At 33.7% G+C, this 24,233-nt stretch overlaps 1 protein-coding gene across 1 annotated transcript in view; it reads left to right on the top strand.

Annotated features, from left to right (window-relative positions):
* dnaaf5 (dynein axonemal assembly factor 5) overlaps positions 1-24,192 on the top strand; it is a 26,290-nt gene extending 2,098 nt beyond the window's left edge. The window contains exons 2-13 of the mRNA XM_051106520.1: positions 1-58; positions 267-391; positions 1,780-1,898; positions 2,641-2,873; positions 4,940-5,170; positions 11,532-11,675; positions 11,910-12,078; positions 13,955-14,102; positions 14,819-14,969; positions 17,833-17,989; positions 20,285-20,476; positions 23,667-24,192. The exon at positions 1-58 is cut by the window's left edge and continues 127 nt beyond it. Coding sequence (XP_050962477.1) covers positions 1-58; positions 267-391; positions 1,780-1,898; positions 2,641-2,873; positions 4,940-5,170; positions 11,532-11,675; positions 11,910-12,078; positions 13,955-14,102; positions 14,819-14,969; positions 17,833-17,989; positions 20,285-20,476; positions 23,667-23,791 — 1,852 coding nt within the window. The 3' untranslated portion in view covers positions 23,792-24,192. The remainder of the gene's footprint in view (positions 59-266; positions 392-1,779; positions 1,899-2,640; positions 2,874-4,939; positions 5,171-11,531; positions 11,676-11,909; positions 12,079-13,954; positions 14,103-14,818; positions 14,970-17,832; positions 17,990-20,284; positions 20,477-23,666) is intronic.
* Positions 24,193-24,233: the final 41 nt, after the last annotated feature.

The raw sequence follows: 24,233 nt of genomic DNA, 5'->3' as shown, positions 1-24,233 counted from the left end.
GAACGTGGATGACGTTTTGTCCCACTTGGCACAGAGATTGTTTGACGACTCTCCACGGGTAAGCTGGCAGCCGCTTAGCTGAAAAATCAATAAATAACAAATAAATAAAATTAAAGAAAGGTCTTGATTGATGTGCAATTTAATAAATGGCTTGTCTTTGGTATCTCTCCAAGAAATTCTTCTGTAAATGTACTTTCTGTTTTACAAGGCACATTGGTGTTGGTTTTCTCTCATGGGAATGGTGTTTTGTTGTGCTGATCTTTCAGGTGAGGAAGGTTGTTACTGCAGTCGTGGGTGACTGGCTTCTTCACTTGCCGGACAGATATTCCTACTTCCACAAGCTCATCCCGCTGCTTCTGAGCAGCCTCAGCGATGAGATTCCTGAAATCAGGTGAAAACAAATGAGAACACTCTTGCAAAACCTTAAAAAGACATGGAAATAACATTGTTTCCAAAAATGACTGTGATTTTAAGATCAATCTTTTCACACTGAGGACAACTGAGGGACTCATATGCAGCTATTACAGAAGGTTCAAACGCTCACTGATGCTCCAGAAGGAAACACGATACATTAAGAGCCGGGGGGTTAAAACGTTTAGAATTTGAAGATCAGGGTAAATTTAGCTTATTTTGTCTTCTGGAAATCATGTAAACATCTTCTGTAGCGTCTGAAGGGAAGTACTAAATGAAAAAATATGATATTTAGGCAAAATAAGAAAAATGTACACCTCTTCATTCTGTTCAAAAGTTTTCACCCCCAACTCTTAATGCATTGTGTTTCCTTTTGGAGCATCAGTGAGCGTTTGAACCTTCTGTAATAGTTGCATATGAGTCCCTCAGTTGTCCTCAGTGTGAAAAGATGGATCTCAAAATCATACAGTCATTGTTGGAAAAGGTTTAAATACACAATAATGCTGAAAAAAAAAAGAAAAAGTTCAGGACAAACAAGGGACTTGTTGTTTCATGAACAGCTATGACTAAACAAAAAAAAAAAAACAGCTGTGTATCATTCAGGTAACAACACTTTAAGAATCAAGTGGATGTAAACTTTTGAATGGGGTCATTTTTATAAATTCAACTGTTATTTTCTCATGTAGACTATATGTAAATGTCTTTTATGTGAATTATCTTATTCAAGTCAGTACTAAATAAGGATGTGTTGAGGATATGATCCCTCTTATTTTGGTAAAATAATTAACATTTTGCAGATTCTGCAAGGTATGTAAACTTTTGACTTCAGCTGTATGTCATGCAATTCAAATTTTATTTTTCGCAATTGTGAAAAAAAAAGTCAAAATTATGACTTTGTATCATGCATTTCTGAGAAAAAACTCAAAATTGTTAGAAAAATTGCAATAACTTTTTTTTTTTTTTAATTCAGTGGCAGAAATGTGCTTCCATAGTATAATGCAGGGATCCTCAAATCTAGCTTGTAAGATGAACTTTCCTGCAGAGTATAGCTCCAACCCTAATCAAACACACCTGAGGATGCTATTCAATGTCTTCACGATCATTAGAACATCACTGGTAGGTGAGTTCAGGGTGATCAGGGTTGGAGCTAAACTCTGCAGGAAAGTGGATCTCGCAAGCCAAATTTGAGGATCCCTGGTAAAAAAAAAAAAAAAAAAAAAAAAACCTTACTGACTTAAAATGTTGACTGGTAGTGTATTGGTCTTCTTGTTTATTTACTTTATCTCTTTAGTCTTTTTCTGTACAAAATAATTTTGTAATTTCTTATACAAAATGTATGATTTTGTGATTCTAAATATATTTATTCAGGTCTCTCGCCGAGGACTTATGGAAACAAGTAGGATCTCAATGGGAGAAGGAAAATGAGGATGATCTGAAAGATAGGATGGACTTTCAGTTGCCTGCTCCTCCCCTCTACACATCAGGAGGTAAGATGAACTAAATACAGAATGACTTTCTTTCCTAAAAATACATGTTATGGATACTAAATACTGTACATATACATGAGATATCAAAACTCTCGATGAAACCCTCAAATAACATTTAAGGGACCGTAGCCCCTGCTCAGCTATCTTGTCCTAGAATAAAAGCCCCACAGGCCTGATCTAGTTAAGGTTTATTTAATCTCTGAGTGAAACTAGAAAGACGCTTGTGGGATGGCAGATGGTAGCTGATTTTTCTCCACTTTTATTGAAAAGAAAGTAGAGAGAGGGCAGAAAGTCAGATAACCTGGATGTGAAAAGTTGTTAGCCAGATGTTTGCATTTCTTTTAATAACCAACACATTACAGAAGATTTCTATTTAAACTTTTCTGTTCATAAAGGAATATTCACTCAAAAACAGCAGAATAGTTTTTAACATTTATAATAATAAAACATGTTTCTAGAGCAGCAAATCAGCATATTAGAATGATTTCTGAAGGGTCATGTTATACTGAAGACTGGAGTAATGATGCTGAAAATTCAGCTTTGCATCAAAGGAATAAATTACGTTTTAAAGTATAATCAAATGGAACATTTATTTTAAATTCGTATTTCAAAACATGAAAAAATCTTACTGTTCCCAGACTTCTGAATGATATTGTACTTATATATTTAAAGTAATGCAGTTGTACCAGCTGTGCATGAGAAAAACTGAATAAAACCAATGTTTTTCCTTTTTATTATACAGGAGAGCGTCCCGGGCTGGGCTGCAGGGAGCTGGTGGTGAGGAATCTGTCAAAGCTGCTTCCTGCTGTGGGCCGGGACATTGGTGACTGGTTAGTGCAGACGCGAGTGAAGACGGCCCAGCTGTTGCGGGTTCTGCTGCTGCATGCTGAAGATCACAGTACGCAACATCTGCAGACACTGCTTAATGTGCTGTACCACGCCTGCGCAGACCCAGAAAATGATGTCAGAGCACAGGTAACAGGACAGCCAATCAGGATCAACATTTAAAAATTGTCTTAGTGAGGTTGCTTAGTATTTCTCCAAAGCAGTATGCAGCAGACCAGAAGTTTTAAAGGGTTAGTTCACCCAAAAATGAAAATTGTGTCATTATTTGCTCACTCTCATTTCGTTCCAAACCTGTAAGAACTTCGTTCATCTTCAAAACACAAATGAAGATATTTTTAATGAAATCCTAGAGCTCTCTGACCTTGTATAGACAGCAAGACAACTTACACGTTCAAGGCCCAGAAAGGTAGTAAGGGCATTGTTAAAATAGTTCATGTGACATCAGTGGTTCAACTGTGATGTTATGAAGCTACGAGAATACTTTTTGCACACAAAGAAAACAAATATAACAACTTTATTCACTGATTCACTTATGTGACCTGGACTAATTAGGGCCCGTGCATCGGTGGTGCAAGGACCCTATTGGAATTGCTCAAATTCTTCTTCTTCTCCAAAATGAATTGCACTTTTGAGGGCCTAAACATGCTCCAACTCATGAAACTTTGCACACATGCCAAAAGTGGTAAAGTGGGTGGACAAAATGGCAAAAATATCTTAATTTGTGTTCCACTGATGAACAAAGGTCTTAGAGGTTTGGAATGACATTAGGGGGGGAGTAATTAATGATTTTTTTATTTTTGGGTGAACCATTACTTTAAATCTACTTTATTATTTTAAATTACTTTATTACTTTGTGTCAAGGGACCCCCTTCCTAAACTGTAAAAGGCAGCTGTATATGAAGAGTTTATTTGCAAAAAGAGATAACTCAGTTTTTTAAAATGTTCAAAAATAATGTTTTTTTTATGTTACCATGTTTTTTATTGTTTTATTGTGTTAGTTGGCTGTATTTTTTTGTGATTTTTACTTTATATCAAAATAACCCAACTGCAGTTTGATTGAGATTAAATGAAAAAACATGATTTTTGAAAACTGTTATAAACAGAGTTATCTGTTTTTGCAAATGAACTCTTAATATATTCATGTATAAAGGCATGAAAAATGAAATATGAAAAGAAATTAGCAAAAAAAATTTAGTTTCTATTGCACTGTGAAATAAATAAATAAAAAATAAATAATAAACCTATGGCTTGATTATTAGTAGAATAAAATAATTATCTTTAGAATGTTTAGAATGCAGAATAAAACTGTAATAATTAAAAAAAAAATGTTTTTATTTTTTTTATGCTATTTTATTTTTAAAAAATGACACTTCATGCAAAGACCTAGGGCAGGGGTGTTCAAACAAATATTGCGGCCAAAGCAAAGGTGTCTGAATTTTTTTCTCCAGAAATAATTAAAATATTTAGTCCATTGAGCCAAATTTGAGCAGCTGTTTAAAATAGACCTATAGATTAACAATAGATTAACCTGTTGTTTTTTACAGTCAGATACCCATGTATAACACAAAAGACTTACTGAGAAAAGATAAGGAGGTTCAGGTTTGTCCTCTTGAAATTTTTTCCATTTCAAGTTTAAAAATAAGAATCTACTAAGAACACACAACAACATCTAATAATCAGAACAATCTCATCATGAGAAGAAAATAAAGTTGCTAGGCTAACGCTGAAATAATTTTAAATTTAGACAAAAAAAAATTTATTGTGTAAGGTGCCACATCACTAATTTGTCATGAACTTTCAGAGTCATATGAAAAGATAAAACTACTTTTACCTTGCTGCATTCTTGTTTTCTACAGAAAGTATCAAACTCTTTTTTTTTGTGTGTGTGTCTGTGCTACTGTTGTTAAAAGAACTGCGTCATCCGACTGAAGCTGTTTTTTAATCAATAATGCAGTGTTTTACGTCTTTAGCTGGCAAGAGAAGCAACATAGAGCAGAAAAGGCTTAAAAGAAGTGGATCTGGAGCTAGATATAAATATTAGAGCATGTAGTGACAAAAGATCAAAAGATGAGTGCTTGTGGTGTGTGCGCTCTGTTGTTTTGAAAGGAAACCTTTTTTAGTGGTTAGTATGAACTTGGATGGCATTTTGATTTAAATTTGTACTAAGAGATATGTATGAATCTGTTCTATCTCAGTGTTTGGAGTCAGCAAAGCTCTTGGGAGCATTTGTCAGTTCAGAGGTTTACCTCAAGTTGCTCCTGCCTCACGTCAAAGACTCCACTTCCTGCTCGTCTGCCTCTCCCTGGGCTCCTCTCATGATTCTGGGGGCCGTATTAAGAGGGAGTTCAAGGGAGGCGTTACGACCCCACCTGATAAAAATTGGAGACACACTTGCACATCCTGAAGTCTGTCAGGCGTCCCAACAGGTGAGAGACAATGACCTTTCTACTTTCTACCTGCTCTTGAATGCTCAGTATCTATTGTACAGGAGTGTCCACACAGTATTTTTTCTACGGCAAAGACCAGAATTTATTTATTGGGGACCAAGCAACTATTGTATCCGTTAGCGTTCTTTTTCTTCTTCCACTCTGGAAGTCTATGGCATCCCATAGAACCGTTTGTGGGAAAGTTGTGAAATTTGGCACATTGATAGAGGACAGTCTCAACATTAACCACAGCAAATTTGGAGTCTCTAACTCAAACTCTCTAGCATCACCACTTGTCAAAGGTTTCACTCATGTTTATGCTAATAACTTGTGAACCGTGAGGCACAGAAGCAAAATTCTTGGCTCATGTCAAGTCAAATGAACACCAAAATTTAAAAATCGCAAGGTTTCGTTTTTTTGCTATTTTTAATTGTTCGAAAAACCTACAGTTTTTCTAAATTTTCACCAAAATTGGCTCAGATTATCATCAGACCATGCTGGCAAAACGTTACAGAATTCAAGTTAATTAGTCAAACCGTTTTCAAATAACGTGCAAACGAATTTGACGAAAAGCACGCAAAAATGGATGTGAAGCTATATCTCAGCAATGGTTCGCTGTATTGAGACCATACTTGGTGTGCATTATAACAAGCATGACCTGAGTCTACCTGCGAAGTTTCGGCACAGTGCCACCTACTGGTCAGAAGATATGAAAAATGGCTATTTTTGCGTATAACTTCTGAATGGTTTTACCAAAAATCACAAAACTGCATCATGCAGTCGAACCATACCCAATTTTCACATGCCAGCCATTTTGAATTTTGTCAAAAAATGCTATATTTTACGAACGCATTGCCATATTTTTATGAAACTTGGTATGTGTCTTTGGCACCATGCCCTGATCATGCCATGCTAATAACTTTTGTTTAAATTAGCCTACTCTAATGAAACTGATCTTGATATATTCTTTGGATCATGCTGAGAACATTGATACCAATTATGCCATAATTGGATGAACTTCCTGTCCACTATTTTGATTTATGTTGAAAACCACCTTTTTCTAACTCTTCCTAGACCCTTGGTCCACTTTTTACCAAATTTGACTCGGATCATCTTCAGACCATGCTGGCAGAAAGTTATGGATTTTGCGTCGATATACGAAATGAATTTAGCCCATCAACGAATTTGCTGGAAAGATGCCAAACTGCATCTGAGGCTGTATCTCTGCAAAGCTTTGATATATTGACACCAAATTTTATATGTACCATTGTCACCTCACACTGACCACGCCACTTCAGTTTGATAACAGCACCACCTATTGGTCAAGAGTGATAAACCATTCATTAACCATCAATAATGACATTTACAACACTGTTAATAAGTTTTAATAGCATTAGCCTATTGTAATGAAACTGGTCTCAAAATATTCCTTGGGTCATGCTGACAACACAGATACCATTTGTTCCATTGTCGGCTGTGCTTCCTGTCCGCCATTTTGATTTATGTTGAAAACCTTTGTTTTCGAACTCCTCCTCGACCGTTGGTCTGATTTTCACCAAAATCGAATCAGATCATCTTCAGACTGTGCTGACAAAATTTATGAATTTCGTGTCGATAGCATGACTCTGAGGCTGTGTGTCTGCAAAGCTTTGACATATTGACACCAAACCTTGTGTGTGTCATTGTCACCTCACACTGAACACACCACATTGATTTGGTAACAACGCCACCTGTTTGTCAAAAGTGATAAGCCATTAAATCATATTACTAAGGAGTTCTATGTTATTTTTCTGCCATTTTGACTCAAATCATCTTAAAATGGCTTACTTTACTCATTGCTGCAGTCGGTCTGATGCTTCCTTGCCTAGTGCTTGGCCCCGCAATTGCTGCTTGCAGCTATATTTTTCCATTTAGATTTGCTAGTTTTGGTTGTTTTAATGGTAATTCATCTAATTTGTGGTGCAGTTATGCAGCCAGTTAATAACATTAGGGTATCCAACAGTAGAAACATTAGAAATTAAGGCCAGTGTAATTTTCCACTTAAGTTACTTTTCCTGAAGAATGTCTTTATTACATATTTGCTGTCCACATTGCAGATGTGTTAGGACATATCTCTGTCAAACCGAGTGGAAAAATCCCACCCAGACCCATGAGTCTGGCCCTGGTTTCCTCTCAACCCACATTCGGCTCGCTTTGATATCAAAAATAACACACTATTTTTTGAGTTTGCCATCTCGTCGGTGCCAAGTCACCACCCCTGAGGGCTTTGCAGGAATTTCCTCTGTACTGTAATTAAAAGCACTAAAAGAAAAATGACTAATTTTGCCCCTGTGTGTCCACCACAATCCTGCATACTTTGGTCCAGCTGTCCATGTTTCATCTCAGACTTCATCCTAGAATCTCACAGTCTTCCTTCCGTTAAATAACGTGTCTTCAAAAGCATTGGCTGTGTGACGGTGACACACTATAAAGACACTGGCCATCACAGATGTTGCAGGACCTCTGACTGGGAGGTTAGACAGTGGTTTTTGACAGTTTTAGGGAAGGAAATGGCAAATTATCCTGTTTTTAATATCGAAGTAGCTAATAACTGACAGGAAATGGAAACTGAGAGAGGGAAATGAATATTAGAAAGAATGTGAATCTGTATTTACCAAAATATAGTAATAAAAATGTAATAGTTATATAAATATGTAAATATAAAGTAGCATTACAGTAGTAACTTATAATTAAATATATTTAAATACAAAACATTTTAACTGTTGTAATATTTCTCACAATATCAGTGTTTTTACTTTTTTTTTTTTACTGTAAGCTATACACACACAATTATTAAATACAAATTATTTGAGATTTTAATAATTGTTCACAATATTACTTTTGTACAATATTATTACTTTTACTGTGATATGAAATTACCTTATTTTTAAGTATTTTTAAATACAAGACATGTATTTTTAATTGTTACAATATTTTTACTTTATTTTTTACTGTAATATAAATATATTTATATAAATACAAAACACTTATTTTTAATTGTTATAATATTGTTCACAATATCACTGCTTTTACTTTATTTTTTATTCTCTCTCTTATTTATTTATATATATATATATATATATAAATAAATAAGAGAGAGAGAGAGCATCTGTATTTACTGTAAAATAATAAATAAATCTGTATTTATTATTGTAAAAATACAGTAATTATAATTTTTTAAAATATTTTTTTACATTTTAAATTGTTATAATTTTTCTCAAAGTTACTTATACAATATTAATAATCATAATAATGTTTTTTCATCACAGGAGTAACTTCTATTTTATTGTATTTAAATACAAAACATTTATTTATTTATTTAATTATACTGTTTTTCAAAATATCACTTTTTATTTTTTGCTGTATTTGTACTGTAATATAAATATATTTTATATTAATACAAAAAAAAAATGTAATTGTTATACTGTTTTTCCACGATATCACTTTTGACTTTATTTTTTACTGTAATTTTATATTATTTTATATTATAATGTAAAACTGTATTTACAAAAACACCGTAATAAAATGTAATTAACTACATTTCTATATATATATTATATATTGTATATAAATACAAAACATTTATTTTTAATTGCTGTATTTTTCACAATATCACTGTTTTACAGTATTTTAAATTGTATTAAATTTTCACAATATTACTTTTGTACAATATTAATAATAATTTTAGAAGTAAAATATATAAAGTTAGTAATATAAATATATAAAGTATATTACAACTAATAATAAAAATGGCAATATTGGCTAAAATGATTAATACCTAACTAAAATTAAAATATAAAAATAAAAGCTGGTTTAATATATGAATACACACTATAATAGTGTAAAACTAAAAAAAATAATACAACTAAATAAAAAGTAATACTACTACAAAAAGTTTGCTAAAATTGTTCTGGGTGAACTGGGGGAATTTAGTGTAGAGTGAATATTAAAGTATGTGTATAATAAATAATGTATCAAACTCTTTTATTTGAAAAGAGCAAGAAGAATCGTGTTTTCCCTGACATGATCCCTGCTCTGTGGAGTAGCAGTGAATGTCAGTGTTGAGTGAACAGAGGCAGATGCTGTGATCTTTCCTGTACTCCGCAGCTTTGATGTGAGGCTGCTCTTTGATGTCGATGTTGTCAGAACACTTTCGACTGTCTGTTTTCCAAAACCATCGGAAAAAAGAATCGTGTAGGAACACGGCAAGGAAATAATACCCCTGCAGTCCTCCTTTGAGGCTTTGCTAGATGTCGTGGGTCTTTAACACAAGGTGTGCGTCTGTGCAGTGTGTTATGAATTGAATTTGCGATGCCTTCAGGACATGGAAAACAGAAGCACTAGCTGTCCGTGTTTTGTTTTTGGAGTTGCTATGGGACTGCAAGCAAGAATGTAAATCTCAGCTGTCTAAAGAAAGGCAAACGTATGTTCCCGAACATATATATTTTACATATCGTAGCTGACAGCTGTGGCCCGCTCACCTCGGTCCTGAAAAAGGAAGAGCTGGAGACGGGGTGGGACGAGACGAGGGGCCGCCGTGGAGACAGGAGCACATTTATGGACTGGAAGAGCCAGACGGACGTGAACGACAGAGAGTGCTGGTTAGGACGATCACTTTAAAACAGTTGTCAGAACTGTCAGTCACTCCTCTGACGGCCCCAGGCGTGAACTGGAGAACATGCTTCTGTTTTACGAGTGTTAGTTAGATCTGGAAATCTGCTCATAAAGTGACATCTTTACAATGAGTCCTTTATTGCCATTGCATAATGGAATTTATTTTTTTTTTATCTGTAAGTCATTAATTATAACAATCATGGGTTGTATACATTTCAAAACTTAGACCACTCCGTCAACTAACAGTACCTAATAATTATTTTATTTTATTTTATTTTTATTTTCTATTTCATACCCATGTATAACCCTGCCTGCCTCACTCAGTTTATTATTTTATTGCTTATTTATTTATTTATTTATTTATTATTTTATTTTATATATTTTTTACTTGCACAACCCTGTCTGCCTAATTTATTATTATTATTTTTTTTTTTTTTTTTATACCCATGCATAAACCTGTCTGTCTCATTCAATTTATTATTTCATTTTTTGTTTTGTTTTATTCAGTTTTTTATGTTTTTTATTTTATACCTGTGCATAACCCCATCTGCCTCCTTAAATGTATTGTTTTATTTTATTTTTATTAATTTTTTTTTGTTTGTTAATTTAAGTAACACAAATATTGTATGCATAACCCAGTTTGCCTCGTTCGTTTTTTTTTTTTGCTTTTTATTTTGTTTAATTTTGTTTTGTTTTGTTTTATTTTATACTGTGCGTAACCCTGTCTGCCTCATTCAATTTATTATTTTATGTTATTTGTTGTTTTGTTTTGTTTTGTTTTATACCCATGCATAATCCTGTCTACCTCATTGTATTTTATATTATTTTCTTTGATTTTCTTTTATTTATACCTATTATTTTATTGTATACCTGTCTGCCTATTCAAGTTTTTATTTTATTTTACTAGTTAACATTATTTAAGTACATGCATAAATCATATTCTAATCCTGAACATAAAGAGAGCAAGTCAAAATTCTTTGCAGTCCTTTTCAGTTGTGCCTTCTAAATTTAGTAGTAAAAGTGTCCCACACAAACACACTTCCTGTAGGCCAGTGAAAACACCTGCAGGTTAATCATCCTGGTCCTGTTAATGACAGAACCACTGAGTGGAGGAAACAGTGTCATGATCCTCTTGTTGCCGTGAATGTGACACTTCGTCTAGACATGTGATCACTGCATGGAAAGAGACACACAGAGGTCTTGAGGGAGGGTAAAAATGCAGTGGGATTGGAAAACAACAGAGACTGGTGGAAAGAAAAGCTCGTTGTGAGTTTTAGACTGCTTTACAAGGTCAGAGAGTTTAGACTCTTTTATTGCCATGCCATAACAAAAGCTGTCTATTTATCGAACTAGTACAAAATAAAATCACATCAACCACAGCATCAACTAACAGTACCTGATAATGATTATAATGATTTGTTTTATTTATTCATTTTTATTTTATTACCTGTGCATAAATTTTATTTTATTTTATTTTTTGTTTTATTTTATTTTATTTTATTTTATTGTTTTATTGTTTTATTTTGTTTTATTTTAAAGAGACTGATGTCATTGTGTGTTAAATTAAATTAAATTAAATTAAATTATTAAATTCAGAGATATATAACATAAAGATATATAACAGAAAACTAAGGAAAAAGGAATGAATTACGAAGTTAACATTAAAAATAAGTATTGTTTTAAATGTTTGTTTTGTTTTGTCTCTCAGGCACTGTATCTGGATCAGTTGTTGGTGTGTGTAGACGCTGTGCTGTGTGTGTGTCAGGTGGACTGTGACGTTATCAGTCTGCAGTTGCTGAAGGTCCTGGTGTCAGTTCAGAGTCTCGCTTCACATCAGGAACAATGCAACAAGGTAAAACACACAGATAAAGCTTTCACATACATAGATTCAGCTGTACACTTCTGGGTTCATTATACTGAACTTAGTGCAGGGACTCAAAGTTGCCTTCTGTTTCACAAAATCAAGAGTGCATGTACAAAGGAAGCTGCCCAGCCTAATTTACCTCCCTTAGATATCATTTCAAAAACAAGATATACTTAATTGAAATGCATCACTGAAATGAGCATTATTGCCTCTCTGTGTCAGGCAGAGGAGTCAGTGAGGTGTTTGTGTGAGGCGCAGGGTCTCAGCGGAGCGTGTGAGTTGTATCGGCAGCACATGGCAGATCTGCTGCAGTGGCTGTGTGACTCACATCACACTTGGACCAGTTACTCCATTCAGAAAACACAGCTGGAGATCATCACCGTGCAGTCTGGTGAGTGTGTGTTTCATCTGCAGCCAGGAATGACAAACATCATTCTGTTTAGATGCACACAATTTAAGAACTGAACTCACTAAAGAAGTGTAAGAAATCCCCCCACAGTCACATTCATCCCTTGGTTCTTTGCTAAAAGGTTTGCAACAGTTGAATAAAATTTTCTGTCTGCGCCGATAGCCTTGTGGGCAGTGTGCTGAAACACAGTGCCGTTGCATTACGGGCATCCCGAGTTTGAGTCCTGGCTCAAGGACCTTTTCTGATCCCGTCCCCCTCTCTCTCTCACACTTTGCTTCCGGTTATTACTCTACTATCCTATCAAAACAAGGGCAAAAATGCCAAAATAAACAATGTCGAATATTTTTGAAATATTATTACTATTTAAATTTAAATTTATTTTAAAATGTAATTTATTCCTGTGATACAAAGCTGAATTTTCATTGCTCCAGTCTTCAGTGTCACATGATTATAAATGTCTTTATTGTTAGTTTGATTCATTTAATTTGTCCTTGATGAATGAAAATATTAATTTCTTAAAAAAAAAACTCACCTCAAACTCAGAATGAAGTAAATCAATTCAATTAAACAATTATGATTTTTATTTTTATTTTATTTTAGTAAATTACCCAGACATTTATTAATATACAGCAGTGCACATAAAAAGTTATTGTAACATAAAACATTACATTTTTATTTTATTTCATTTTAATTTTTTTAACTGAATTGAATTGAAAGTAAGTAACATATTTCTGTGTGTATAGTATTGTTATTACTATTTACATTTTGTTTAATTTATTTTAAAATATAATTCATTCCTGTGATGCAAAGCTAAATTTTCAGCATCATTAATCCAGTCTTCAGTGTCACATAATTTCTAAATGTCTTTGTGTCACATGATTGTACGTCTTTGTCACTTTTAATCAATTTAATGTGTTCTTGAATGAAAATATTAATTTCTTTTTTTTAAACCTAACCGCAGACTTTAGAATGCTAAAGTAAATAAAATGAAATCAATTCAATGAAACAAATAAATAATTTATTATTTGTATTTTTAGTTATTTTTGTATTTTATTTTATTTTATTAAATTACCTAGATATTTATTAATATACAACAGTTTACAGTGCAAATACAAAGCATTTTTAATTTAATTATAATTTAAATTTAATTTAGTTTGATTTAATTTCATTTAATTTAATTTCATTTAATTTTTGTCTGTTTCTCTAAATACCTGAAATAAATACCAGATTCCTGATTAAGTAACACATGTCTATTATTACTATTTACATTTTGTTTTAATTTAATATAAAATGTAATGAATTCTTATGATGGTAAAGCTGCATTTTTAGCAACATTTCTGATTATTGTCAGTGTTGAAACACAGTTTCTACTTTTTTGCAGAAACTGTGATATATATTTGTCCCAGGATAATTTGATGAATGAAAGAAAGTTCAAAAGAACAGCATTTTTTAAATTCTTAGTAGCATTATAGATGTCTTTATTGTCACTTTTGATCAATTTAATGTGTTTTTGGTCAATTAAAGTATTAATTTATTTAAAAAAAAAAAAAGAATCTCACCCCAATTTTTTGAACGGTAAAGTAAATAAAATAAATTATTCAATTCAGTTCAATTCAATTTAAAAATAATAAATTAAATTAAAAATATATGGAGTGGAGTAAACATTTCTCATAATGCAATGTAGCAATGTTAAAAATAATATTGCCAAATAAAATAGCAAAATATACAAAGAAATTAGCAGTGCAGAGTAAACAAAGTAAGCTGTTTATTTAAAAAAAAAAGTTACATTTATCACTTTAAATGACTCTATATCCTCACATTGTTTTTTGCTTTATCATATGTGTGTATTTTCCTTCAGGTCCAGTAGTGGGAGAGTTTCTTCCAGCCTTAATGCCTCTGTTGAAGAGTTGCCTTGAACCCAGTCGAGATCCTGAGATGAGACTTCACATCTTCACCATGCTGTCCAAACTACTACTGGACGCCAGCAACACTCTGGACTCACAGGGGTCAGTTCATCAAACACAGATTCTGAACTTAATGTAGTTATTGTGCAGTTTCCATCATTACAGAATATGTTGATGCTCCTGATGAAATATTCACATATCAAGCTTGCTGTCATACCTGATATCCTTGAAGCATGAGAGAGAACAGCAGTGGTGAACTACTAAACAACTGAGCTTTTGAACACTTGATATTTTATATGTACAGTATCCCATCACCACTTAAATATGTGTATAAACATGTATAATTGCAATGATTTATGCATTTTAAGAACGGAGATCTTACGTGATGCCTGATATGGATCTAAATATTATGCATTTCAAACACAAACCTTCATAATTACCCCAATATACTAACGTGTCAGGATATTCCCGTTCAGATATGTAGCAAAATCCCCTCTTTTAATGTGGTGTGTGATACTGTTCACCTCAAATTCCTGAGTTTCTTGTGAGTCTTTGATTTGCAAAGTGAAATAAGATAAGAGTGAAAGGAAGACGCCGCACACATGCAAAGATTTGCCTAGCCATCTGAAATAAAGACATATCATAGACGTCTGTTGTTCATAAATAAAGATAATTGTTATTTACCTGATTTATAAATCGTTTTTACCTTTTGTCATTGTTGAAAGACAAAGCAAATATACTGCAGAAAAATGTCATTAGCCCAACTGATTTCAAACAGGTCAGGTCACATGACATTTGTTGTGGTTTTCTCTCTGTAGGAGGTTTGTTGAATACATGGAGATGGTCCTGCAGGATTTGTTGCTGCCTAATCTGGTGTGGCGTTCGGGTCGATCCGCCGCGGCTGTCAGGACCGCTGCTCTCAGCTGCCTGTTAGCCGTCCTGCACGGGGCGGCTTTCCCAGTGGAGAAAGTAATAATACACATACTACATAAATAATACATTGCTTTTTGCATTTAAAGAAGTCCACGTCCAGAACAAAAAAAATAAATTATGTTTTTTGAAGAAAACATTTCAGGATTTTTCTCCATATAATGGACTGATATTGTGCCCCGAGTTTGAACTTTCAAAATGCAGTTTAAATACGACTTTAAAGGAGGAGTCCACTTTCAGAACAACAGTTTTACATATAATGTACTCCTTGTCATCCAAGATGTTCATGTCTTTCTTTCTTCAGTCGTAAAGAAATTATGTTTTTTGATGAAAATATTTCAGCATTTTTCTTCATATAATGGACTGATATGGTGCCCCGATTTTGAACTTCCAAAATGCAGTTTAAATGTGGCTTCAAACGATCCCAAATGCGTTTGTAAACAATCCCAGCCGAGGAAGAAGGGTCTTATCTAGCGAAATGTTCGGTTATTTTCATAAAAAATAATACCATTTATATACTTTTTAATGTCAAACGCTCGTCTTGTCTTACTCTGCCTGAACTGTTTTTACGGTTCATGACAGTTAGGGTATAGATCATGATACAGTTAAAACCACAAATATAGCACCTTAATACCATGCTGAAAATGTAATATGGTTTCTAGGTATTTGTATGAAAAACAGTAGTCTGAATACATTTAATATAAATGCATCAACGCTACAGCTTAATCACAAAAAATACTGTAATTATATTACATTACTACTCCTTCAATACATTTAATAAATGTCTACATTAATAACAGAATCAAATTCGACACTAATATACTCACATTTCTGACACAACACCACTGTGCAGTTAGTGCTACTACAGTAAATCTATGGTGAATAATGGCGATTTGTAGATTCAAAAGTCTTCTGACTGTATCGTTGCGCACAGTGTTTCTCCTGTTTGTCAGCGATGTTTCATTTGGCTTTAAAACCGATTCACTTAATTCAAGCTCTTCACACTGGCGCTGTTTAGTGACTGAGACTCACCGGCAAGTGTAAACACATCTGCTCTAGTACGTTCGCACCGCGCCGAGTATGTCATAGGGTCTGTCGAAAAACTCCCATCTCACGTTCTCCCTCAACTTTAAAATCATCCTATATCGCTGTTTTACCTTTTTTGTCAAGGGTGTTTGATCTTCTTTGCATGTTCATGTTGCAAAGACTGTGTCGGTACTTCTGCAACGATGTAGGATAATTTTGAAATGATTTTTGAAGTTGAGTGAGAAAATACGATGCGAGTTTTTTCGACATACCCTAACTGTCTTGAACCAGAGTTCAGGCAGAGCAAGACAAGACGAGCATTTGTGATTAAAAAAGTATTTAAATTGTATTTTTTTTATGAAAATAACCGATTGTTTCGCAAGATAAGACCCTTCTTCCTCGGCTGGGATTGTTTACAGCCGCATTTGGGATCGTTTGAAGCCGCATTTAAACTGCATTTTGGAAGTTCAAAATCGGGGCACCATATCAGTCCATTATATGGAGAAAAATGCTGAAATGTTTCCTTCAAAAAACACAATTTCTTTACAACTGAAGAAAGAAACACACAAACACCTTGGATGACAAGGGGGTGGGTATATTATATGTGAATTATTGTTCTGGAAGTGAACGTCTCCTTTAAGTCCTGTACTTTGACACATTTATGAGTGAAACTAAATATTCAATGGGTTATAAAAAAGGCCAGGACTGTTATAATACTAAAATATATCAAACATAACTTAGTGTATATATTTAGGGCTGGGTGATAAATATGAATGATATGAATTTCCTCGACAAACCATAACAAGAGTTCGATAAGTGTTCGATATAATATTTATGCAGGCAAAAAGCACGCCACTCGGACCGTTTATCTGCTCGGATCAAAATTCAAACGGAGGCGCGGCGCAAACTTACCTAGAGCAGATATTTTCACACTCGCCCGTGAGTCTCGGTCACTAAACAGCGCCAGTGTGAAGCGCTTGAATTGAGTGGAGAACACAAATGACTCGGTTTTAAAGCCAGATGAAACAGCGCTGACAAACAGGAGAAACACTGTGCGCAACGATACAGTATTTACAGATTTACTGTAGTAGCACTAACTGCACAGTGGTGTTGTGTCAGAAATGTGGGTATATTTGTGTCGAACTTGATTCTATTATTAATGTAGACATGTATTAAATGTATTGAAAGAGTTGTAATGTAATGTAATTACAGTATTTTTTGTGATTAAGCCGTAGCGTTGATGCATTTATACTAAATGTATTCAGACTACTGTTTTTCATACAAATACCTAGAAACCATAATACATTTTCACCATGGTATTAAGGTGCTATATTTGTGGTTTTAACTGTATCATGATCTATGGATGATACTATGGAAGAGCAATGGTTAATAAAAAAAAACCTTAAATAGTCAGAATAATTCAATTTTACCATAAAAATAAGGTTGCTAAATTTTGTACATATATTTCTGATTTTGATAATGAACATAAATCTACATCTGCATCCGAACTCAAGCTACTATCAAATGTGTATTTCTTAGAGACAAAAAATGTTATATCATTATTAATTATCAGGTAACACAAACCTGTTTCTTGATCTGAAACAATATTACTCATTAAAACATGCAAAACTAAGACATTTTTTTTTCTATTAAGATATTTATTTTAAAATTATTTTATGTTTGTCATGTTCTGACCATTAAGAATATTTTAAAGCCAGAATTAACTGTCTGGTTTTTACAACTTTCACAGTGTAGTAAAAATCTGCCTTTAAACTTAAAGAAATAAAAATTTGACATTTATCGTGATAATTGTCGATATCGACTGATATAAAAAATTATGATAATTTTTTATGTTGATGTGTAATATGTGTTGCAGGTTCTGTTGGTGGAGGAGACTCTCAGTACTCAGCTGATCTCTGCGCTGGAGGAAGACTCTAAACTGGCTCGTCTTCTGGCCTGCAGATCTCTTCACTCGCTGCTGAGACTCACTACACAACGGCTCAGCACTGACTCACTCAACAAGATCTATCCAGGTATGCTTAGCTCATCCCACATACTGTAAAACAATAAAAGAACTGATTTATTCAATGTGACAGATGAAAATGAGGTTGGGAAAGATAATGGAAATGCAGTGTGTTACAGTAAATATCTTTGGTGTAGATCATTCAGTCCTCATTGGACAGTCCAATAGATGTCAAAAGATCACATGTTGAATGAATTGTACCTCTACTGCGCAAAGTGGTATTTTCATCACATTAGATTAAGTTTGGTATCTGCTCTAATGTCTGTATTTTTATTCAGTTGTGTGAATGGTTAAATAACACCGTTATTTCTCATTCAAAGATGTTTTTTAAATTGGTAGACTGAAATGCATCTAACATTGTTAAATAGTGTAAATGGCCACTGTTTTCCACAGTAACATCACATGAATATGTGTTACTGTTCATTGCACAAATTTCAAAACATTCACTAGTATGCAGTAGTATGCAGTGCCCATTACAAATGTTCATTTTATTTTTTATTTTATTCGGTCTTCTTAATAGATTTTTTTTTTTTTTCAGTTTTTCTGTTATACAACTACTGTTGTTACATAAAGCAGCATATCTATGTCACAAATTATCCATATTTATTAATATATAACAGTGCACAAAGCCCTTAAAAAGTCAATAAACTTTTTATTTTATTTTATTAGCATTTCCATTTTTCTGTTAATTTTCATTTTATTTTTCACTCTTTTTTGTTGAAAAATAGATACCAGATTTTATAAGACTATCCTAGTTTTTAATTTTTATTTATTTTGTTTTGTTTTGTCTTATTATTTTATTCTATTAGCATTACCATTTTTTTTTTTTTCATTGTAATTTTCAATGTTTTTCTGTTGAAAAATGGATACCAGATTTTATAAGACTGTCCTGTTTTTTTATTTTTATTTGTTATTTTATTTTTGGAGATTATTTTTTTATTTTATTATTTTTTTAATTTATTTATTTAATTTGGTGTTTTAATTGTTTTTGTCTGTTTCTGTTATACAACTACCCTTTTTTTTTTTTTTTTTTTCATTTTATTTTTCAATCTTTTTCTGTGGATACCAGATTTTATAAGACTGTTCTGTTTTTTTATTTGTATTTATTTTATTTTTGGATTTTATTCCATTGTTAATTATGTAGACATTTATTAATATACAACAGTGCACAGTGCCCATAAAAAGTCAGTTTATTTTATTTATTTATTTATTTATTTTTGTTTTTGTTATTTTATTCAGTCTTCTTAAATTGTTTTTGCCTGTTTCTCTGTTATATGACTACCCTTGTTAAATAAAGCAGCATATCTGTGTCACAAATTGTCCATTTTTAATATACAACAGTATACAGAGCCATTAAAACATCAGTAAATTTCTTTTATTATTAGCATTTTTTTAATGTTATTTTTCGATCTTTTTCTGTTGAAAAATAGATACTAGTTTTTATAAGACTATCCAGTTTTTTTTTTTTAATTAATTCATGGATTTTATTTTATTTTGTTTGATTATTTAATTGTATTCTTTTAGCATTTACATTTTTTTTTTTTTTTTTTTTTTTTTTTTCAATATTTTTTTAATTTACTTTATTTTATTTATTTTTTAGTTTTGTTTAATTTTGTTATTTCATTCAGTCTTATATTGTTTTTGTCTGTTTCTCTGTTATATGACTACCCTTAAATAAAGCAGCATATCTATGTCACAGATTGTCCATATTATTAATATACAACCGTGTACAGAGCCATTAAAACATCAGTAAAATGTATTTTTTTATTAGCATTTTCTTTATTTTATTTTTCGATCTTTTTCTGTTGAAAAATAGATACTAGTTTTTATAAGACTATCCTGGTTCTTCGTTTTTTATTAATTCATGGATTTTATTTTGTTTTGTTTCATTTAATTTTATTCTTTTAGCATTTAAATTTTTCAGTTTTTTTATTTTTCAATCTTTTCCAATTAATTTTTATTTATTTATTTTTTTTTTTTTTATTATTACATAGACTTTTATTAATATACAGCAGTGCACAGTGCCTATAAAAAGTCAGTCAAATTTTATTTTATTAATTACCTAGACATTTATTAATATACAACATTGCACAGTGCCCATAAATACTCAGTGACATTTTAAATTAAATTAAATTAAATTTTAGTTTGTTTTGATGAATACCAGAAATGAATAACAGGTTAAACAAATCATTTCTGAATGTATAATAATTGTTATTACCTCACACTTTCATAATTCAGTGTCTGTATTTCAGAAGTGTGTGAGAGGTTGTAGATGTTTTCATAAGTGTGTCTGTGTGTATTTCAGAGCTGCTGAAGCGTGTGGATGACAGCAGTGAAGACGTCCGTGTCGAAGCGCTGAAGTCTCTAAGCACGTGGTTTTCATCTCTGGGGAAGAACTATGACACTCAGTCGTGCCGCCCACACCTGGAGTTCCTGTTCCAGCAGCTGCTGCTGTACATGGATGACCCCGACACCAAAATCCAGGATTCAGTGCTCGGTAAGGGCTTTTTTGGCAGCGATTTTTCATTTCTGCTGTAATCATCTGATGTTTTGACTTGAATTGTGACTGATGACAGTTATATTTGTGTCGACACTGTTGTGATGTAAGATAAATCTCTTCCTCCTGCATAAGGAAGTGATTCAGGTCTGTGTTAATGGTCTACGGTCCACTTCTCTGATCCTCCCCGTTCTTCACTTCAAAGAGCCTCATTAATCCTGCTTTTTTACACTCTATCCATCACACGCTTTTCTGCTACTGGCCTGCCTCCAGCAGGGTTATGGGCTGTCAACGCCTTCCCATAATCCTGTGCCAATGTGTCCTAGTGCACACCGAGTACTGTTCAGAAACACTTCATACCCCTAATTACGGTTTCAACCCCCCCCAAAGGATGTTGAAAAAATACATACAGTAAGTACGCCATAATGTACAGTCATCTGGTCGATATCACAAAATAAGCCCTGACAGGGTAACTGGAATCCAAATCAGTTCATTTGTATTAGGGCTGTTGATTTTATGTTTTTATTATTATGCTCCCAATGCCCCTGTATGGGTTTTGTTTTATATTTATATCGTGTGATATATAGAGTGTTTTCACGACGCATGATCAATCGGCTGTATTGGCGGCACTGAACGTAAACATTGCCACTGAACCGAATGAAACTCACATATTTTGCTGATTATTGCTGCTGAAAATGGTCAGTTATTGTCATGTTTTGGGCTGTACTAATTGGTCAGACTGTGAAAATCATTTGGAGTACTATAGACTGATAAAAGTTATAACAAATCAAAGAGAGGCGTGCAAAAAACTGAGGAACAAAAGATGTTTGTGGTTGACCAAACTGAATCAGGGTTTCCAGGGTAAAGAATCTTGACAACATTCGTGTTTGTTCTTTCTGGTCAGGTAGGTAAAATATTAAGCTAATATCTTAATACTGCTCGATTGTATCTTTCTCACCTATTAACTTGAGTATTGATTTATTGATTGATTCATAAAGACTAGAAAATCCTGTACTGGATAGGTAGTGTATTTAAATGTGAACCTACTTCACAACTGTTAAAAAGAACTTTCTCTACAGTATGAATATGGGTAATATGAATGAAATACGGACATGCTACATGTCCACCATGTTGTTACTATCACGTTGCATCACTGTCATTCATAAACTCCATCCATTGTGCACATCAGAGGGGGAGCTCAAAGATGGCGCCATGGAAAGTCATGGTTCTCCAAGTTGGGAAACAAATCGGGTATTTCTCACAAATGAATATACCAATTCCATAAAGTTGCTAACTACTATCGATAGGTTGCTAAAAGTTGCCAAATTTGACGTTGGAGTAGCGCAACAAAGTATTGAAGTACATAATCACCATCAGTTTCACTGCACAATTCAGAAAATTGGCTGAGGATCTTGGCGCAGAGATGGAGGTCGACACTATAAAGGACAAGAGAAGTTTTAACGATACTGACTCGTATGCATGCAAAGTAAACAACAGAGAAAGTTGTGATTCTTGCCTAAACTCCCAAACACAGCAAAAGTCAGCCTGCCAAAAGGCAAAAAAATGTAGTTGACTCCTCTGCCAAACAAGGTGAACTTTCTTAGAGTGATGTGCAGGAGAATATCACCAGAATTCTCTCTGGCCCTGTGTCTCACTCCCAACTCGTCACATATTGACGCTTGGTCAGGACCCTTTGGCGTCACTTTTTGACGTGCAGGGAACCCATTTAAGCCGGGCTCACACTACAGGATTTTTAAAATCTTAATCGATTATGAAATCTGGTTACAGTGCACACATAAGGAGGATCTTTGCAGATTATCTTCCCTGAAATCTTAAACATGCACACACTACAAGATTTGAAAACTGTGGCAAATCACACACTACAAGATATTATTAAGATTATCATGATGGAGGGAGCGCCTCACGTGATATTACGCAACCGATCGTCATTTCAGCAAATAACGTTTACATATGTTAGCTAGCGTGATAGCAGCTTAATGCACTCACCCGGTATGAACAAAACTGAGACGATTTCACTCCAGAGCTTTCCTTACTCCATGCGGTTGTGGTATGTTTTCAACATATTATACAGACAGTGTTACTACAAAAACATAAGAAGCAGTTTCCTCCATGTCCACTATCCAATGGACCATACAGCAGCTGTTTTGTGGTCGCGCATTGGTTGTTGTGAAAGTACTGACGTAATCATAGCCGTGATCATCCCAATTTAAAATGCTGGATATCAAACATGTTTGATATGATCGGGGTGGCCCCGATTTGTGTGAGAGCAGATTGGGAGGTGTAAGATTCGATCTGTGAACGTCTCACATTACCAGATAATCCGTGCCGAACATCGGGACCGATCAAGGTGCTCGACAAGATTTTTGCTCCGATTCTTAGCAGTAAATGGTAAAACTGTTTGCACTACAAACCAGTGTGTTCATAATGAACATAATACATTAAAATAATAAGACATCAATTTACAATATCAAGCAGCAAAAGGAGCTGTTTTGTACAGCTAAAAATAGCTGGCCGTGGATGAGACCGGAAGCCAGACCCGTCAAATTTACAAATGGCCGCACCCGCTCTTACTGGAAAAATAAGGTGGCTAGGACGGTTGCGAAGTAAGTTCAAATTCAAATGTAGTAGCTCCTCAGACAGTATGCGATTTTGGATGCACTGTGTCTGATCTTGTTTTCCTCTTTTTAATCTCATCTTGTCTTTCTTTATTTTTCAATCTGCTCTTAAACATGTCTCATATTTCAAAGACACCTCAGATGTGATTAATGTCCATTATAACACCACACTTGCCGTATCCCATAATCCGTCATTCCTTTGGTTAAGCTTATAATAACAGCACTCTCACACTGTGCTTGAGTTACTGAGGAAATTCACTCATATCTTTACACAAAGGAAACCTTGTTTTCTGGTGCGCTTACAAACGTATAAAGCGCAGGATAAAAGTAAATCCCCCGACCAAACAAATCAGGATAAAACCAAATACCCACAACAAAGATACGGCGGCTGAAAGAACACAAATGAGCTTTATGGGCTTTTTTTTGTTCCTAAACGGTGAGCTGACTTTGAAAGGTTATATATGAATTATATTTTTGGCTATGCCAAATAAGTTTTTTTTTTTTTTTTATTGTGATAACCAGATGTAAACATCTCCTTGTCCTTTTTGTTACAGAGGTTCTGAAAGTGGCCAGTGCGGTGGATCGAGGTCTTTTGCAGCAGCAAACGGAGGCTGTGAGAGAGAAACAGCGCAGCCATGAGTACTGTGATAAACTCCTCCAGCACATTCACTCATTATGACACACTCTTCCTCTCAGAAATACACAAACAGAGTCAGCTGGGAATGAACTTGGACTTGATATGGTTCTTTTACTGTCGTTTATGCAGATGTGAATGGACAAATGCACAAAATTTGTGAATGGAAACTCAGTGAGACTGAAGTGTTTTTTTTTTTCCACCTCAGGTCATCAATGAAGTTTTATTATATTAAATAATATATAATTAAAATAATATTAATTCTCAAACATCAACTCAAAGGCAACTCAAAAATCTTTGCTCTGTTGTTAATATTGTGTTTTGTATCGAATGACAAAGAACATCTCATGAGAACATTGCTCAAAAAAAACAATCACTAAGGTTGTAGTGAATTGAAGTAAATGGTCGAAATGTGCCTTTTTGAAACTGGTATTCACAGAATTGACAATTTTTATTAAATAAACTTGTTTATTAAACATTCATTGAT

This window comes from Labeo rohita, chromosome 3 (genome assembly GCF_022985175.1).
Source record: "Labeo rohita strain BAU-BD-2019 chromosome 3, IGBB_LRoh.1.0, whole genome shotgun sequence".
Lineage (NCBI taxonomy): Eukaryota > Metazoa > Chordata > Actinopteri > Cypriniformes > Cyprinidae > Labeo > Labeo rohita.
The sequence above is the reverse complement of the archived record's forward strand: the minus strand, read 5'-3'. Positions and strand labels throughout refer to the sequence as shown.